This window comes from Phyllostomus hastatus, unplaced genomic scaffold, assembly GCF_019186645.2.
Source record: "Phyllostomus hastatus isolate PE091 unplaced genomic scaffold, TTU_PhHast_1.1 phas_contig_194, whole genome shotgun sequence".
NCBI lineage: Eukaryota > Metazoa > Chordata > Mammalia > Chiroptera > Phyllostomidae > Phyllostomus > Phyllostomus hastatus.
This window is the reverse complement of record NW_025333703.1, coordinates 910,595-929,307: the sequence shown is the minus strand read 5'-3', so window position 1 is coordinate 929,307 and position 18,713 is coordinate 910,595. Positions and strand designations below refer to the sequence as shown.

At 40.9% G+C, this 18,713-nt stretch overlaps 1 protein-coding gene across 3 annotated transcripts in view; it reads left to right on the top strand.

The window, feature by feature from the left end:
- The first annotated feature begins 274 nt into the window (after nucleotides 1-274).
- The window catches only part of LOC123815533 (zinc finger protein 850-like), a 40,963-nt gene continuing 22,524 nt past the window's right edge, over nucleotides 275-18,713 (top strand). Inside the window, exons 1-4 of one of the 3 annotated variants that reach the window (XM_045833815.1) lie at nucleotides 275-296; nucleotides 1,374-1,433; nucleotides 6,801-6,927; nucleotides 7,139-7,231. In XM_045833815.1, coding sequence (XP_045689771.1) covers nucleotides 1,401-1,433; nucleotides 6,801-6,927; nucleotides 7,139-7,231 — 253 coding nt within the window. In that variant the 5' untranslated portion in view covers nucleotides 275-296; nucleotides 1,374-1,400. Of the gene's footprint in view, nucleotides 297-456; nucleotides 591-1,063; nucleotides 1,246-1,373; nucleotides 1,434-6,800; nucleotides 6,928-7,138; nucleotides 7,232-18,713 lie in introns of those variants that run through there. The other 2 variants (XM_045833813.1, XM_045833814.1) reach the window with 2 other exon arrangements.

The window sequence follows — 18,713 nt, the reverse complement described above, 5'->3', positions numbered from 1 at the left end:
CCTCGGCTGGCTGTTAACTTACAGTCTTTCAGTCCCATAATGAACCTCCTACACGCTTCTTTGTAAGTTTGGAACTCGGACTCTGCAAACAAGGCTTAGGGCTGACTGACGGGAATCTGCTCGTGTTCTGGTGGCTGCTCTTTTGTGTGCTCGGACTACATTTCCCATAGGATCTGCGGCTAGAAGGTACTTCTGCCGCGAACTGGGCGCCTGTCCTTTCCATACCGGCGATAACCAGGCTGCCGGGGACAAGCAAGACGGGCAACTCCCTCGGCCGACTCGCTCGCTCCGTCCCTGTAGGGGTCCTAGCTGTAGGATTTGGTGTGGAGGAGGGGTAGATAGCTCAAACACAGTTTCCGCTTTGAGAGGAACGGCGGGGCGGGATTAGGGAGGGGGGCGGTGCTGTGGTCTGCCTCTGGACTACATTTCCCAGAGGACTCCGCAGGCAGGCACAACGTTCGGCGGGCTTTCGGCAGCCTGTGTACAGAGTGGTGGGCCGGTAGGCTCTGAGGTCTTACCTCCTCTGGAGACTTTGGATCCCGGTGCAACTTGGCCAGTTCGCACTAGACCGGAACTAGGGGAGGACTAGGGTGAGGAGTCGGGGACCCAGCCTTTAGGGTCTGGAGCTGGCTGATGGGCCGGTTCTTTCGTGCCCGAAGGGAGGTGACGAGAGGAGATCGTTTGTGTGTGAGAGATTGAGATTGTTACTGTCCTCGTGGTATGTGATTGTGACTGTATGTGGTGAAAACATACAGTCTCTGGGTGATGGAATGGAGTGCTTGTGGCTGTGTATTCCTACAGTGGGAATGTAGTAGTGGCTACATGACTGCACCATTGTGAACGGGAATGTAGAGGGACGGTAATCGTGCTGTTGGGACTGTGTGTCCCTGTGTTGGGTGTGTGATTGTGCAGCGTACCATGTGTGTGGGAGTCGGGAGTCTGGGACTGTGTGGTATTAGGCGCCTGTAACTGCAGGTGCAAGTAGTGTGACCCCCGTGTGTGTGTATTTGTGAGATTGTGATTGGCTGTGGGGCAATGGGTAGGTGGATGTGGGGAAGCCTGTGGTAGTGGGATTGGGATTTTGTGGGTCCCCTACGTGCTCATATGGTATTCTAAGTAACCAGGAAACTAGGTACAACACTATGGACCTATGGTACACATACGGTACACACATGGGAGATGAAGGGTTGGGACCGTGTGAGAGTGACTTCACCACTTTCTTTACCTAGGAGACTGCCTCATCCTGTAAGTACATTGGGTTGTACTCTTCAGTTTTCCCTGATCTTCCTCTGTATGTATGTGTGGGTAGAAGAGGGGCTAGAGGAAGTGTGGATTGAAAAGCCAAGTGTCTCATCAATTTTTTCTTTCCACAGTTCTGTCACTAAGAGGAAGAAGACAGAATGGTTATTGAACATTCAAAGACCAAGATCAAGGTGCTTTGGGGTATTTCTTTCTTCCCTGAGATCTTGTTTTTCAGGGGGTAATTTTTTTTCTCTTCTGGCAATTCCCAGTAATCAAAGCCTAATTAGCAGACCTTGTCTGTACTACTTCCCATTTAGATACATAATGGGGGACCTTGGGATTAGAACCAAAGCCCAGTTTCCTATCTATCCCTTTCATCTTAGTTTTATTGTGACAGTTTCTTTTGTGTGCCATATCTCTAAGAGGCAAATATAAAAGCCTTATCATAATAACTGAATTGTTGAAAATAAGATTAGTGCATATGTAACGTCACACATCACAGTCCTGTTATTGAAAGCCATGGAACTTATAAGATGGTGTTGGTTAGTCTCAGTTCAAGTAGGTGACAGGATCTTTCACTTTGCCATTATTTTTGCAGTATGAGTGAGATTAGGGGATTGATCAAAGAGTTCTTTACCAATTGTACCAAGGATTTGCCAGGTAATCTGTGAGTAAGCCCTGAATCAATTTTCAGATCTATTTGGAATTAAATACTCAAATGGTCCTCTTGGGGTTCTCAGCCTGGAATTCTTGGACTCCATCATTGGATTTCTAAAGGGAAGGAAGATTGTAATGATATTCATTAAGGGTTATAAAAAAGGTAGAACCATGGATAGAGACTATAACATGTTGGGACAAGACTTAAGATCATAGTATCTAAAATTAGTTTTCGTAAATAGGGAAGTTTTAAGTAAACCCCACTATAAGATGGTATTTTATACAGCTAATTAAAACTACGTTTGAGATATAGCATATGCATTTTTATTATGGCTAACATTAAGCAACACTAAAATAAATAGAAATAGTCAAGGAATTGTTATTTAAATCTACCTCCTTATTTTTTTTTTTAGGAAGAAAAGTATTTGTAAAAGGGCTAATGGAATTTGAGGTCTTCAGAATGACAAAGCTTTGGAACACAATTTGCAGCTCAGTAAATCACAAAGCAATTCTTAGATAGAGTTAAGCTCTTCAGGCACTCCTTTGAGATTCACATGACAAAAAGATGTCATAAAAGGCAGATTATGAACACTCAATGAGCAAAACTAGGCTTCTTTCCTTCTCTTGTATAATATCCTTGAAAAAAGTCCCTCTGAACAGAATTTAGTCTTTTGTCTTCCACCTAGCAGATGATGACTACATCCATGAATACTTCCCTCCTCTGAGATGGCAAAAATTTTCTTGTCCAGGGGCCTGTGCTTCCATGTTGCCCTGGTGGGGGTGGAAATAGGGAAGGAGCAATGAGAGGGAAGATAAGGTAATCAAAATGTTGCAAGTGGATAGCATGTACACAGGCAATATTTGACATTCTAAACTTCACACAGTAATCAATTAGATTATAAAAATCTATAGTTTGAGTTATAGCTAGACTTATTTATTATTGGAAACAAGGGTAGTTCCAGATAGTGGAGAGAAAGGTGATAAGCCTATGCCCAGGTGAGTGAGGGGAACTCAGAATTTGGAAGCCTTGCATGTGAAAGTTCATCTGGTTTATGTCTAGGCCACAGTCTTCTTTCATTTGATCTGTTGCAGTAGACTATTAACTGATCTCCCTACTTCCTTCATGGCCTGCCTTCTTTTTTAACAGAGCAGCCAGGGTGATTTTTCTAAAATGTAAGTTAGATTATGTTATTTCTTGACTTAAAACTTTCTGTGGCTTTCCATCTTACTCAGAATAAAGAATAAAGTTTCTATAGTGGCTTAACATACTCATATGTAATCTATCTCTGTTACCTCCCTGACTTATTTTCTATAATATTTTTGACATTCAATTCTTTCCCCTATGCATTTGAGCTTACTGATTGCCCTGCTAGGAATTTTCTTATTCCTGATACCTGCATCATTTAATCCATAACTTCTTCAAGACTTCCATCATCTGTCTCCAAATTGGAAAAACATTCCTTGACTACCCTACATAGAATAGCATCTCAACCAACACACTTTCTATTTCTCCTGTTCTATTTTACTTTTCTCCATAGCTATTATTATTTTTTATGGACATATAATTGACATATAACATTAGTTTCAACATTTGTATATATTGTGAAATGGTCACCTCAATGAGTCTAGCTACTAATCACTACAGATAGCTTTGATTTTTTTCATGTGATGAGAACTTTTAAGATCTATTCTCTTGGCAACTTTCAAATATACAGTATTATTAACTAAGTCACTGTGCTTTACATTACATCCCTAGGACTTACTTATTTTATAATGGAAGTTTGTACTTTTTGACCATCTTCACCCATTTTGTCCACTTTCCACCCTCAGCCTTTGGCAATCACCAATCTATTCTCTGTATTTATGCATTTTTTTGTTTTGTTTCTTTAAATTCCACATGTAAGTGAGATTGTATGGTGTTTGTCTTTCTTTGACTTATTTCACTTAGCATAATGTGTTCGGGTTCCATCCATGTTGTTGCAAATGTCAGGATTTCCTTCTTTTATACATATTCATTCACTGATGGACACTTAAATTGTTTCCATGCCTTGGCTATCGGAAATAATGCAGCAGTGAACATGGGATGCACATATATTTTCAAATTAGTGTTTTTGATTTTTTTCAAATAAATACCCAAAGGTGGAATTTCTAGATCATATGGTAGTTCTATTTTGAATTTTTTTAGAAACTTTATATTGTTTTCCAATGTGGCTGTACCAATTTACATTCTCATCAGTAGTGCACAAGTGTTCCCGTTTTCCACATTGTTGCCAACACTCATTTTTTTTTAAAGGTTTTATTTATATACTTTTAAAGAGGGGGAAGGGAGGGAGAAAGAGAGGGCGAGAAACATCAATGTGCGAGAGATACTTGATCAATGGCCTCTCACATACCCCACACCAGGGACCTTGCCCATAACCCAGGCATGTGCCCTAACTGGGGAATTGAACTGGCTACCCTTTGGATCTCAGGCTGGCACTCAGTCCACTGAGCCACACCAGCCAGGGCAACACTCATTATTTTTGATAACAGCCATTCTAATATATGTGAGGTGATATCTCATTTTGGTTTTGATTTGCATACCATATATATTTGTATCCGCCATCTACAACTAAGTCTTAAGTATATCTCTGGTGCTCCAAGGATGGTGAAAGGGTTGACAAGGAATTTAGTATTATTACTGTAGCAGTAGCAGACTAGACTAGGCCATGCTATTTTAACTTAAATGTCAGTATCTTAACATGCAAAGTTTATTTCTCATTCATACTACCTACCCATCATGGGTTATATACAAGAGTGTAGCTAAATTTTTGTCTTGTTTCCTATCCATTGGGTTGGCTAAAAAGTCTTTTTAGTTTTTTCCATAAAATTTTAAAGACACATTTTTTACTTTCATCAATAACGTTATTGATTTGGATATTTTCAGTATGTTGGCTATCTCCCGTGTGGTGTGATGTTGATTGTTCTCAATTAATGTCTTGATTGGATCGATATCAACTTCAACTGGTCTACCTGGCCATGGAATATTGTCCAGTGAGAAATCACCAGCATGAAACTTCACAAACCACTTTTGACACATTCAATCAGTTACACCACCTTCTCCATACACTGCACAAATCTTTTTTTTGTGTTTCAGTTGCATTTCACCTTTCTTGAAATAATAAAGCATAATATAGCAAAAATGTGCATTTTCTTCCATCTTCAACATTTAAATGGCTACACAAAAAATTCACCAATTTTGATATTTTTTAAGAATGCATGCTAATATGACAGCTGTCACAATACAATCTAACAAAATTGTTTTGAATGAAGTTAAAGACAATGAAGTGCTAGTAGAGCCATCTTACAGAAAATAAACAGACTTCTTGGCTAACCCAATAGTTTGTGGGGCCGGGTATCAAGGCCTTCTGGTCTCTGGCATGCCTGTCTTAGATTTGGTGGTCCATAATATAGTCAGAAGCCAAGAGATTTTTACATCTTAAGCCTGGTGTATACTGGAAGCCTCTGAAAGTCTTTGTCTAAGTATGGAACATGTGCAAGTATATTGGGTTTCCAGCTTGAGGACTCCATCTTTGACTTAAGCTGTGACTTGGGTTACCTGGCTTGAGGAAAACTGGCCATACCTACGAAGGGGGAACTATGGAGCCATGTTATTATACCCACCTGAGGTTCAGACCAACATCTTTAGATTTGTGTAATGGTCTGCCTGAATCCCTCCTGCAGAGGTACCTGAGCCCCTCTAGTGCTGGAGCATATCTGCCCTGAATCCATCCTGATGTTCTTGGGTTTCACAAGCTTAGGGAAGTGCTGGGATTTGTATACATCCCTTTTAGTTTCCATCATGGAGAGTGTATGTATGTGCCTGGGAGGAGTAGGGGTAGGCAGCACAGTAAGTAAATTGAAAGAGGAGTTATTTTGGGCATATCGGGGAGTTATTTTTTCTTATCCCAGCTGCTTTCTTGGGATGCTGTACTTTTCCAAAAGAGGAATTTAGGAATGTACAACTCAGCATAAAAATTTTAAAAGGCATACTCTGGGTCATTTCTTCTCTCCTGAAATATAATGTCTTTTTTAAAAACATTTTTATTGAGTTATAATTGACATGTAGTTTCAGGTGTTTAACATAATGATTAGCTATTTTGATATATGATGATCACCATAATAACTAGTTAATATCTGTCACCATGTATAGATACAAGTTTTTTTCTTGTGATGAAAACTTTTAGGATCTACTTACACTCTTAGCAACTTTCATATATGCAATATAGTACTTTTTAAAATCTTCACCCAAGGATATTTTTATTGATTTTTAGAGAGAGAGGAAGGGAAGGAGGGAGAGAGAGATACATCGATGTGAGAGAGAAGCATCGATTGGTTGCCTCCCATTTGCACCCTGACCAAGGATCAAACCCACAAACTTGGTGTATGGGATGATGCTCCAACCAACTGAGCCTCCTGAAGAGAGGTGCAGCCTTTTTCTTGCCTTTATTTTCTTGACTCTCTTCATGTATACTCTGATTCTTTCCGGTTCCTGCCTTACTGGATGTTCCTTAGGATTAACTCCCTGAGTTGCCAAATAAACCCAAAACATCGATTTTGTTGTGTAAGCAGAAAATACATACACTATTACATGTTCAAGTGGGCCCAACTTCTGCAACAACTCATTTCTAAAAACAGACATCTTGATCTACAGCACCAATGGAATTCTCAAATGCTGATAAATACTCATGAATTTCTGCTGGATTGTCTCCAATGATTTCTTTTTCTGTCTTTATGACTAAAGTGGTACCAGTATTGTTGGTGAAGTCTCGCTTCTGATTACAGACTGCTGACTTCTTGTATTCTCATTTGGGGAAGGCCTCCTTTAACTTCAACAGTACAATATAGTTTTATCATTTCAGTGGTTGGTGACTTTCAGGGATGTGGCTATAGACTTCTCACAGGAGGAGTGGGACTATCTGGACCCTGCTCAGAGAGATTTGTACAGAGATGTGATGATGGAGAACTACAGCAACCTGGTCTTACTAGGTAAGGTTATTTATCCCCAGACATCTTGTGAATTTTGGGTGTATTTTGTGCCTTGCAGTTTAGGATATGGGTAGCTCTTTGTAATCCCTTTATCTTCTCCATTCTTTAGAACTTTATAACTTGCTTTTCATGTAGTTGCCTATTTTCTTGAGAACTAGGTTTGAATTCAGCAACAGCATGGTTATGTCTTATTATCTTTTCTTGTAAACAGGGCTCTCTATTTCTAAGCCTGATGTGATTTCCTTATTGGAGCAAGGGAAAGAGCCCTGGATGCAAAGGAACTTGGAGGGAGGATGGTGCCCAGGTGAGTGAGGATTTAACTGGGAAAAGGCACTGCAGTTAAGAACCCACCGCCCTGGCTGGTGTGGCTCAGTGGATTGAGTACCAGCCTGTGAACTGAAAGATTGCTGGTTCAATTCCCAGCCAGGGCACATGCCTGGGTTGTGGGCCAGGTCCCCAGCTGGGGGCATGCGAGAGGCAACGAGTTGATGTATCTCTTGCACATTGAGGTTTCTATTCCCTTCTTTCTCTGTCCATTACACTCCCTCTAAAAAATAAATAATTAAAAAAAAAAAAAAGAACCCAGCTGGTGGGAGGCAGAATCTTAAAGGTAACGATTGAAGAATCTATCCTTTGTAGGCCCATCCAAGAGTTGTGGAGAAAAGGTCTAAGATATATGGAGAAGAGTACTCTCTGTGTTCTCTGTGCTCCTCATTTGCCTTCATTTTCTCCCATTTTAAAGCCCTTTTTTGGTCTTGAGGAGATATCCTATTTGATATAACTTGGATCTACTTCTTTCCCTTTTATTTTATTATGTATTTTTTAAATTATTTTTTAATCACAGTTGATGTACAATATTATATTTCAGGTGTAAAAGATAGCAGTTAGACTTTTATATAACTTTTGAAGTGATAAGTCTAGTACTCATCTGACATCTGACATAGTTATTATAATATTTTTAAATATATTTTATTGATTATGCTATTATAGTAGTCCCATTTCCCCCCCTTTGCTCCCCTCCACCCTGCATACCCTCTCCCACTCACATTCTTCCCCTTTAGTTTGTGTCTATGGGTCGTACATATAAATTCTTTGGCTTCTACATTTTCTATACTATTCTTAACCCCCCCCCATCTATTTTCTACCTACCATCTATGCTACTTATTCTCTGTACCTTTTCCCCCTCTCTTCTCCCTCCACTCCCCTATTGCTAACCTTCCATGTGATCTCTATTTCTGTGGTTCTATTCCTGTTCCACTTGTTTGCTTAGTTTCTTTTTGTTTTAGGTGTGGTTGTTGATAATTGTGACTTTGCTGTCATTTTATTGTACATATTTTTTATCTTCTTTTTCTTAGATAAGTCCCTTTAACATTTCATAAAATAAGGGCTTGGTGATGATGAACTCCTTGAACTTGACCTTATCTGAGAAGCACTTTATCTGCCCTTCCATTCTAAATGAAAGCTTTGCTGGATAGAACAATCTTGGATTGTAGGTCCTTGCCTTTCATGACTTCAAATACTTCTTGCCAGCCCCTTCTTTCCTGCAAGGTCTCTTTTGAGAAATCAGCTGACAGTCTGATGGGAACTCCTTTGTAGGTTACTGTCTCCTTATCTTTTGCTGCTTCTAGGATTCTCTCCTTCATTTTAATCTTGGGTAATATAATTATGATGTGCCTTGGTATGTTCCTCCTTGGGTCCAACTTCTTTGGGACTCTCTGAGCTTCCTGGAAGTCTATTTCCTTTGCCAGATTAGGGAAGTTCTCCTTTATTATTTGTTCAAATAAGTTTTCCACTTGTTGCTCTTCCCCTTCCCCTTCTGGTACCCCTGTAATTTGGATGTTGGATTGTTTAAAGGTGTCCTGGAGATTCCTGGGCCTGTCCTCATTTTTTTTTGAATTCTTGTTTCTTCTTTTTCTGTTTGTTTGTTTCTTTCTACCTTCTGGTCCACTCCATTGATTTGAGTCCCAGTTTCCTTCCCATCACTATTTGTTCCCTGTACATTTTCCTTTATTTCACTCAGCATAGCCTTCATTTTTTTCATCTAATTTGCAATCAAATTCAACCAGTTCTGTGAGCATTCTGATGGCCAGTGCTTTGAACTGTGCATCTGATAGGTTGTCTATCTCTTCGTTGCTTAATTGTATTTGTTCTGAAGCTTTGATCTGTTCTTTCATTTGAGCCTTTTTTTGTTTTTTTTTTTTGTCTTGTGGCGCCTGTTATGTAGTGAGGGGTGGAGCCTTAGGTGTTTACCAGGGTGGGGCAACTCACGTGGCTGAGTTATGATGATGTTTGTGTGGGTGGGGTTCAAGAGGTAACAGTGGTGCTTGCTCTGCTCTCTGCTGGATTTCAGTCCCTTCTGCTGCTTCCCCCAAGCTAACGGGGCCCTTCTGGTGCTGATCTCCATGTGGGTGGGCCTGTGTACATTCTAGGACCCTGTGGGTCTCTCCAATACACTCTCCTGTGAGGCTGGGAGTCTCTCCCGGCACCTCAACCCCCACAGGTGTTTTCAATCAGTGTTTCGGCTTTATTTCCCTGTGCTGGAGCCCTGGGTTGCATGGTCTGTCTCTCTCTCCAGTTTTACCTGATTTAACTGTGCGCAAATATGGGACAGCCTGGTCTGCCAGCTACCTTGTGTGTGGCACCTCTCCACAATCTGCTGCCTCAATGGGTCTGCTCTTTGCCACCCCATGCCCAGGCTCTGCCTGCTGCCATCTTGCACGCCCGGGGTCTGCCAGCTGCTGCCTGCGTGACTGAGGTCCACCAGCCACTGCTTTTTTTTTTTTTTTGGCTGCAACCTCTCTCCTCCTGGCTGCCCAACTCTGAGCCCCTTACCGGTCTGGATGAATGTGTCTATTTTAACTCCTTGGTTGTCGGACTTCCATACAGTTCAATTTTCTGTCAGTAGTGGTTGTTTTTCTTTTCTAAATTTTTGTTGTCCTTATTTTGGTTGTGTGAGGAGGCACAATGTGTCTACTTGTGCCTCCATCTTGGCCGGAAGTCCATAGTTATTAAAATATTATTGGCTATATCCCTGTAATGTTCTTCACACCCCAGTGAGTGTGTTTTTTAAAATATATTTTATTGATTATGCTATTATAGTTGTCCCATTTTCCCTGGTTTATTCCCTTCCGCCCTGCACACCCTATCCCATTTGCATTCCCCGCCTTTAGTTTATGTCCATGGGTCGTACATATAAGTTTTTTGGCTTCTATATGTCCTATAGTATTGTTAACCTTCCCCTGTCTATTTTCTGCCTACCATCTATGTTACTTATTCTCTATACCTTTTCTCCATCTCTCCTCCTCCCACTCCCCCACTGATAACCGTCTATGTGATCTCCATTTCTGTGGTCCTGTTTCTGTTCTATTTGTTTGCTTAGTGCTTTTGCTTTTGTTTTTGTTTTAGGTTTGGTTGTTAGTAAGTGTGAGTTTGTTGTCATTTTACTGTTCATATATTTTATCGTTTTCTTAGATAAGTCTCTTTCACATTTCATATATAAGGGCCTGGTGATGATGAATTCCTTTAACTTGATCTTATCTCTGCCCTTCCATTCTAAATGATAGCTTTGCTGGATAGAGTAATCTTGGGTGTAGGATCTTGCCTTTCATGACTTGGAATACTTCTTGCCAGCCCCTTCTTGCCTGCAAGGTTTCCTTTGAGAAATCAGCTGATAGTCTTATGGGAACTCCTTTGTAGGTAAGTGTCTCCTTTTCTCTTGCTGCTTTTAAGATTCTCTCTATATCTTTAGTCTTGGATAATTGTGATGTGCCTTGGTGTGTTTCTCCTTGGATCCAACTTCTTTGGGACTCTCTGAGCTTCCTGGACTTCCTGGAAGTTTATTTCCTAAGCCAGATTGGAGAAGTTCTGCTTCATTATTTGTTCAAATAAGTTTTCAACTTCTTGCTCTTGTTCTCTTTCTGGCACCCCTGTGATTCAGATGTTGGAACATTTAAAGATGTCCTGGAGGTTCCTAAGCCTCTCGTCACTTTTTTGAATTCTTGTTTCTTCATTCTGTTCTGGTCGAATGTTTCTTTTTTCCTTCTGGTCCACACCATTGATTTAAGTCTTGGTTTCCTTCCCTTCACTGTTGGTTCTCTGTATATTTTCCTTTATTTCATTTTGCATAGTCTTTATTTTTTTCCTCTATTTTGTGACCATACTCAACCAGTTCTGTGAGCATCCTGATTACCAGTGTTTTGAACTGTGCATTTGATAGCTTGGCTATCTCTTTGCCACTCATGGTGCTTTTTTTGGAGCTTTGATCTGTTTTGTCATTTGGGCCATTTTTTTTTGTCTTGGTTCACCTGTTAAGTAGTAAGGAGCAGAACCTTGGGTTTTTACCAGGGCTAGGTAACCTACCTTGCTGCATTGTGATGCTGTATGTGGGGGAAGGGTCTGAGAGGGAACAGTGCTACTTGCTCTGCTCTGTGGTGGTTTTTACCCACTTCCCCTGCTCCCACAGTTAAATTGGGTTCTTCTGGTGCTGATTCCCGGGTCAGTGGGTTTGTGTATGTTCTAGGGCCCTGTGGGTTTGTTTCTCCAGTGAACTCTCATATGAGGCTGTGAGTTTCTCCCACTGCCGCTTCAACCCCCACAGGTGTTTTCAGTCAGAGGCTTTGCGACTTTATTTCCCTGTGCTGGAACCCTGGGTTGTGACTTCTGTCTCCCTCCCAGTTGTTTCTCTGGGTTTATCTGCACGCAAATGTGGGAACACCGCGTCTGCCAGCCTCAGCCTCGTCCTGGTCCACCAGCTGCTGCCTTGCCATGAGTCCTCTCCACCTGGCTGCCCATCTCTTCCCCTCCTACTGGTCTGGATGAATGCTCCTTGGTTATCGGACTTCCATATGGTTCGATTTTCTGTCAGTTCTGGTTGTTTGTTTTTTAAAGATTTTTTTATTTTTAGAGAGAGGGAAAGGGAGGGAGAAGTAGAGGGAGAGAAACATCAATGTGTGTTTGCCTCCTGCATATCCCCCACCGAGAACCTGGCCCGCAACCCAGGCATGTGCCCTGACTGGGAATCAAACTAGTGACCCTTTGGCTGGCAAGCCTGTGCTCAATCCACTGAGCTACACCAGCCAGGGCTGTTTTGTTTTTTTTCTTATTCAAATTCTTCTTTTTTTAAAATTTTACTTGTTGTTCAAGTAGTTTTCTATCTTTTACTCCCATCCCAACACACTCCCTCAGTGCCCCCCATGTTTTTTGTTTTCAAATTTGTTGTCCTTCTTTTGGTTGTGCAAGGAGGCACAGTGTGTCTACCTATGCCTCCATCTTGACCGGAAGTCCCTGTGAGTGTTTTTATAACTGGCAATTTGCATATCTTAATTTCTTCCCCCTTTTCACTCACTCTCATAATCCTCCTCCATTTGGCAATCATCAAAATATTCTCTTTATCTATGAGTTTGTTAATGTGTTGTTTGCTTATTTTGTATTTAGATTCCACCCAGAAATGAAATCATATGGTTTTTGTTTTTCTCAGATTTATTTTACTTAGTGTAATACCTTCTAGATCCATCCATGCTGTTGCAGATGGCAAGATTTCATTCTCTTTGGGGGTTAGTAAGATTGTATATATGTACCACCTCCTCTTAATCCATTGTCTATCGATGGACACTTGGATATTGTAAATAATACTACAGTGAGCATATGGTTCAAATGTCTCTTCAAATTAGTGTTTGGGTTTCTTCAGATAAATATCCAGAAGTGAAATTGCTGGGCTCTTATTTGTCTCTTGTTATAGTCTTTGTTTTAAAGCCTATTTTTGTCTGATAAAAGTATCAATACTCAGCTTTTTTTATTCCTATTTTTATGAAATATTTTTTCATCTCTTTACTTTCAGTTTCTGTGTGTCTTGGTCTGAAGTGGGTCTTTTGTTGGCAGCATACTCGTATATGTGGATCTTATTTTCTTAACCATTCAGCCGCTCTCTGTATTTTGACCGAAACATTTAATCCATTTACATTTAAAGTAATTATTGATAGGTATGTAGTTATTGCCATTTTATTATTCATGTTTTTAATCTCTTTTTCTCCTTTTAAAACAAGTCCCTTTAACATTTTTTGTAATACTGGTTTTGTGGGGATGAAATTTTTTTTTAGCTTTTTCTTATCTGGGAAGCTCTTTATCTCTCCTTTGATTCTAAATTATAGCCATCAGGATTGGAGTAATCTTGGTTGCAGATCCCTGGTTTTCATTACTTTGAATATTTTATGCCAATTCCTTCTAACTTGCAAAATTTATGTAGAGAAATCAACTAGCAGTCTTATGGCAGCTCCCTAGTAGATAATGACTTTTCTCTTGCTGCTTTTAAGATTCTCTATCTTTTAATTTTGTCATTTTAATTATGATGTGTCTTGGTGTGAGCCTCTTTGGGTTCACCTTGTTTGGGACTCTGCCCTTCCTGAGCTTGTATTTCTATTTCCTTCTCCATGTTATGGAAGTTTACTGTAATTATTTCTTTAAATATGTTTTCCATTCCTTGCTCTTTCTCTTTTCTTCTGGTACCTCTATGCTATGATTGTTTGCATGCTTGATGTTGTCCCAGAAGCCTTTTAAACTTTACTCATTTTGTTTATTTATTTTTTTGCTTTCTCATTTGGTATTATTTGTTATCTTTATTTTATTTTTTAAATATATTTTACTGATTATGCTATTACAGTAGTCCCATTTCCCCCCTTCACTCCCCTCTACCCTGCACACCCTCTCCCACCCACGTTCCCCCACTTTAGTTCATGTCCATGTGTCATAAGTTCTTTAGCTTCTACATTTCCCATACTATTCTTGCCCTCCCCCTATTTTCTACCTACCATCTATGCTACTTATTCTCTGTACCTTTTTCCCCTTTGTCCCCCACCACTCTCCTGTTGCTAACCCTCCATGTGATCTCCATTTCTGTGGTTCTGTTCCTGTTCTAGTTGATTGCTTAGTTTGTGTTTTGTTTTAGGTGTGGTTGTTAATAGTTGTGAGTTGGCTGTCATTTTACTATACATGTTTTTTATCTTTTTCTTAGATAAGTCCCCTTAACATTTCATATAATAAGGGCTTGGTGATGATGAACTCCTTGAACTTGACCTTATCTGAGAAGCACTTTATCTGCCCTTCCATTCTAAATGAAAGCTTTGCTGGATAGAGTAAACTTGGATGTAGGTCCTTGCCTTTCATGACTTGGAATACTTCTTTCAAACCCCTTCTTGCCTGTAAGGTCTCTTTTGAGAAATCAGCTGACAGTCTGATGGGAACTGCTTTGTATTGTCTCCTTCTCTCTTGCTGCTTCTAGGATTCTCTCCTTCATTTTTATCTTGGGTAATGTAATTATGATGTGCCTTGGTATGTTTCTCCTTGGGTCCAACTTCTTTGGGACTCTCTGAGCTTCCTGGACTTCCTGGAAGTCTATTTCTTTTGCCAGAATGGGGAAGTTCTCCTTTATTATTTCTTCAAATAAGTTTTCCACTTGTTGCTCTTCCTCTTCCCCTTCTGGTACCCCTATAATTCAGATGTTGGAACATTTAAAGATGTCCTGGAGTTTCCTAAGCTTCTCCTCATTTTTTTGAATTCTTATTTCTTCTCTCTTTTCTGTTTGGTTGTTTCTTTCTTCCTCCTGGTCCACTCTATTGTTTTGAGTCCCAGTTTCCTTCCCATCACTATTGGTTTCCTCTGCATTTTCCTTCATTTCACTTAGCATAACCTTCATTTTTCATCTAATTTGTGACCAAATTCAACCAATTCAGTGAGCATCCTGATCACCTGTGCTTTGAACTGTGCATCTGATAGGTTGGCTCTCTCTTGGTTGCTTAAAAGTATTGGCTCTGGGGCTTTGATTTGAGCCATTGTGCGAGGCGGGGGTGGTCTAGTCACGCCTGTTACATAGTGAGGGGTGGAACCTTAAGTGTTCTCCAGGGCAGGGCAACCCAGTTGCTGGGTTGTGATGCTGTATTTGGGGGTGGGGTCTGAGAGGAAACAGTGGCGCTTGCTCCTCTCTCCTTGGATTTCAGTCCCTTCTGCCACTTCCCCCAAGCAAACTGGGCGTTTCTGGTGTTAATTCCCGTGTGGGTGGGCTTGTGTTTGTTCTAGGACCCCGTGGGTCTCTCCAATGCACTCTCCTGTGAGACGGAGTCTCTCCCTGTGCCTCAACCCCCACAGGTGTTTTCAGTGTCCCGAGGTTCTATTTCCCGGTGCTGGGACCCTGGGTTGCACGGTCTGTCTCACTCCCCAATTCACCTGGTTTATCTGTGCACGAAAGCGGCCCAGAGAGCCAGGTGCCTTGTACGTAGTGCTTCGATTCACAGTCGCCGCCTCACTGGGTCTGCCAGCTGCCTGTTCTCCCAGGGTCTGCCCGCTGCGGTCTTGCACTCAGGATGCGTTACGTGTCTGGTGCCACCGTTTTTTGTGCCTCAACCCCTCTCCACCCGGCTGCCCGACTCTGCCCCTTCTACCGTTCTGGATGAATGTGTATATTTTAACTCCTTGGTTGTCCAACTTCCATACAATTCAGTTTTCTGTCAGATCTGATTATTATCTTGTTTCTAAATTGTTGCTGACCTTATTTTGGTTGTGCAAGGAGGCACAGTGTGTCTACCTACGCCTCCATCTTGGCCGGAAGTGGTATTATCTGTCATGTTTAAAAATCTCTGATTTGAACCTCTGCTTTATCTAATCTGCTGTTGATTTACTCTAATATTTTTTCATTTCAGTTATTGAATTCTTCATTTCTGACTAGTTCTTTTTTATGCTTTCTATTTCCATTTTTATGTTTCATATCTTTTTATTGAAGTTCTCACTGTTATTCACTGAACATCCTTTTAACTCTGCATCTGGTAGATTGCTTGTCTCCATTTTGCTTAGTTCTTTTTCTGTAGTTTTGGGACTTCTTTCATTTGGGACATGTTTTTTTCTGTCCTCATTTGCGTTGCCTCCCTGCGTTTGTTTCTAAGTGTTAGGTGGAACTGCTACAACTCCCAATTTTAGCAGAGTGTGTTTATGTAGTAGGTGTCCTGTGGGGCCCAGTGGCGCACTCTCCTTGGCCACCTCAGCCAGGTGCTTTAGGTGTGTTCCTATTGTGAGTCGCATGTGTGTCCTCTTGTAGTTGAGCCTTGATTGCTATTGGCATGTCAGTGGGAGGAATTGACCTTCAGGCTAATTGGCTTGAGGCCTCAGAGGAGCTGCTTCTGTGCAAGGGCTGAAACCATGAAGCAGGTTTTGCGTTAGTGGGGCTTTGGTGCCTTTTGAGTCTGCACTTTGGGTATGTTGTTTGTGGAGGTTGCTGGTCTGCTCTGGTGTGGTCTGAAGCTGGCCATCAGGTGTGTTGATTTGGGGGCTTCTTGAGAGGGTTTCTGGTGCAGTCCAAGGTCAGCCACTGCCTGTGCTTTCCCTGGGGCTACCTGGTACTAAGCAATATGCAGATTGTTTCTGCTTGTGCTGGGTTTGGAAGTGCCTGGGAGAAGCTAAGTTGTGAAGTGAGGCTGGCTGCCATTAGTGTTGGTCTTGGAGCCGTTTAGCAAGTGGTACAGGGTATGTCCTGGCCAGATGCTGCTTGTTTGGGGTTTGTGAAGATATGAGAGATTTTAGGAAAGTCCACAGTGTGAGGTAAGACAGCCCATTGGTATGGAAAAGCCATTGTATGTGTCTTGAATGGGTTTACAAGTTGTGTGGGATGGGGTCTCAGTGAATCACCAGGATGGGGTGAGTGGTATTAGTAGGTCGATGGAGACATGACACCCACCTGAGCCTGCAGCCTGGGTGGGGGGAGGGGTCAACAAAGGAACAATGGCTTCTGCTAGCACTATGTCTCAGAGAAAGCTGCCCACCAGCCCTTGCATTGAAGCCAGACAATTTAGTTCCTCCCCTATGTCCTCAGCACTTTGTGACCTCCTGCCCCTGTGCTGTAGCTCAGAATGAGTGAGTCTGAGTAGGTTTTGCATGGGCCCTTTAGAAGAATGCCTAGGTCTCCAGAAGCCCTCCTTCTCAATCAGCCATAATCTTCTCTGAATTTCACAGACAGATGGTATGTGGACTTTTCTTCCTGGCACTGGAAACCTGGGCTGGGGAGGTTGGTGTAGAGCTGGGATCTTTGTTCCTCTGGGGTGGACCTCCATAGCTGAGATATTGCACCTATCATTAACTGCCACAGGTGGGTTTGGAATCAGCCAGTTTGGCATCTTTACCACCCCTACCAGACTCCATATAGTTTCTTCTTTATAGGACTTTTGTTCAGCTTGACTTCTGGCAGTTCGCAAGGGTGGTTGTTCTGTATTTAGTTGGAATTCTGCTGTGTTTGTGGGAGGGGGATAACACAGCATTTACCTAGTCTGCCATCTTGACTGGAAGTCTCCTCCCTTTTATTTATTTTTAAAGATTTTATTTATTTTTAGAGAGAGAGGAAGGGAGGGAGAAAGGGAGAGAAACATTGATGTGCGAGAGAAACATCTATCCATTGCCTCTCACAAGCCCCCAACTGGTGACGTGGCTCACAACCCAGGAATTGCCCTGACTGGGAATTGAACTGATGATCTATCAGTTTGTGGGACGATGCCCAACACACTGAGCCACACAAGTCAGGGTCCCTTCTTTCCCTTTCAAATTTGTGTGCGTATGTTTTAAATCTCTTGAAATACATTATTAAACCCTACTGTGCATAGTTCCTACTGATCTTCGACTATTTTTTTCTGACTCCTTTTGCTTTGATACAGCATTTCTGTGTGTGAATGGGTATTCATTCATTTGAAATCAGCATTTTTGACTTCAAAATTAATACAGCCTTTTCTTGGTGGGTGGGAATTAAATAAGTATATAAGCTATTAAGATACAGTCTAATAAAGGGTCTAGAACATGTTGATAAATAACTTCCAGAGAACAGAATTAACCATAAGACTTCTAATATTGTGCTTAGAAGAAAGAGCTAAAGATATTAATGTGGGAGAGTCCTAGGAGAAAATGATACGCTCATTTTAGGAGAAAAACTACACAGAAATGGTTGTGGATAAAAGTGGATAAGTAAATTGTAGAAAATTTAGGTTTCAAGGAAAAGTGAGAGATTCATTTTCAAATAAGTTGATGACATTCATTTTGTAAAAAATTTTATGTAGGTATAGTTGGTATACAGTATTATATTGGTTATATTAGTTTCAGGTGTACAATAGAGTGATTTGACATTTTTACATCTTACCATGTAATTATCACACTAATAATAGTAATCATTTGCGTAAACTTACCACAATATTATTGACTACATTATTCTTCCCTTTTTCACCCATTCCACATCCTCTCCCTTCTGGTAGTGCCCTTTGGTCTCTATTTCTATGAGAGTGTTTTTGTTTTGATTTGTTTGTTTATTTGTTTTGCTTTTTTAGATTCCACATAGTAAGTGAAAGCATATAGTATTTGTCTTTCTCTGCCTGACTTATTTTACTGAGTATAATATCTTCTAGATCCATCCATGTTGTTAGAAATGGCAGGATTTCATTTATTTATTGCTGTGTAATATTCTATCACATATATATCACATCTTTACCCCTTCATCCATTGATGGACACTTATGTTGCTTCCATATCTTGGCTATTGTAAATAATACTGCAGTGAACATAGTGGTGCATACATAGTCTTCTCAGAACTAGAGCAAATAATCCTAAACTTTATATGAAACAGCAAAAGACACCAAATAGCCAAAGCAATCCTGAGAAAGAACAACAAAGTTGGCGATATCATGTTTTCTGGTCTCAAACTATACTGCAGTGCCATAATAATCAAGACAATATAGTACTGACACAAAAACAGACAAATTGGTCAGTGGAACA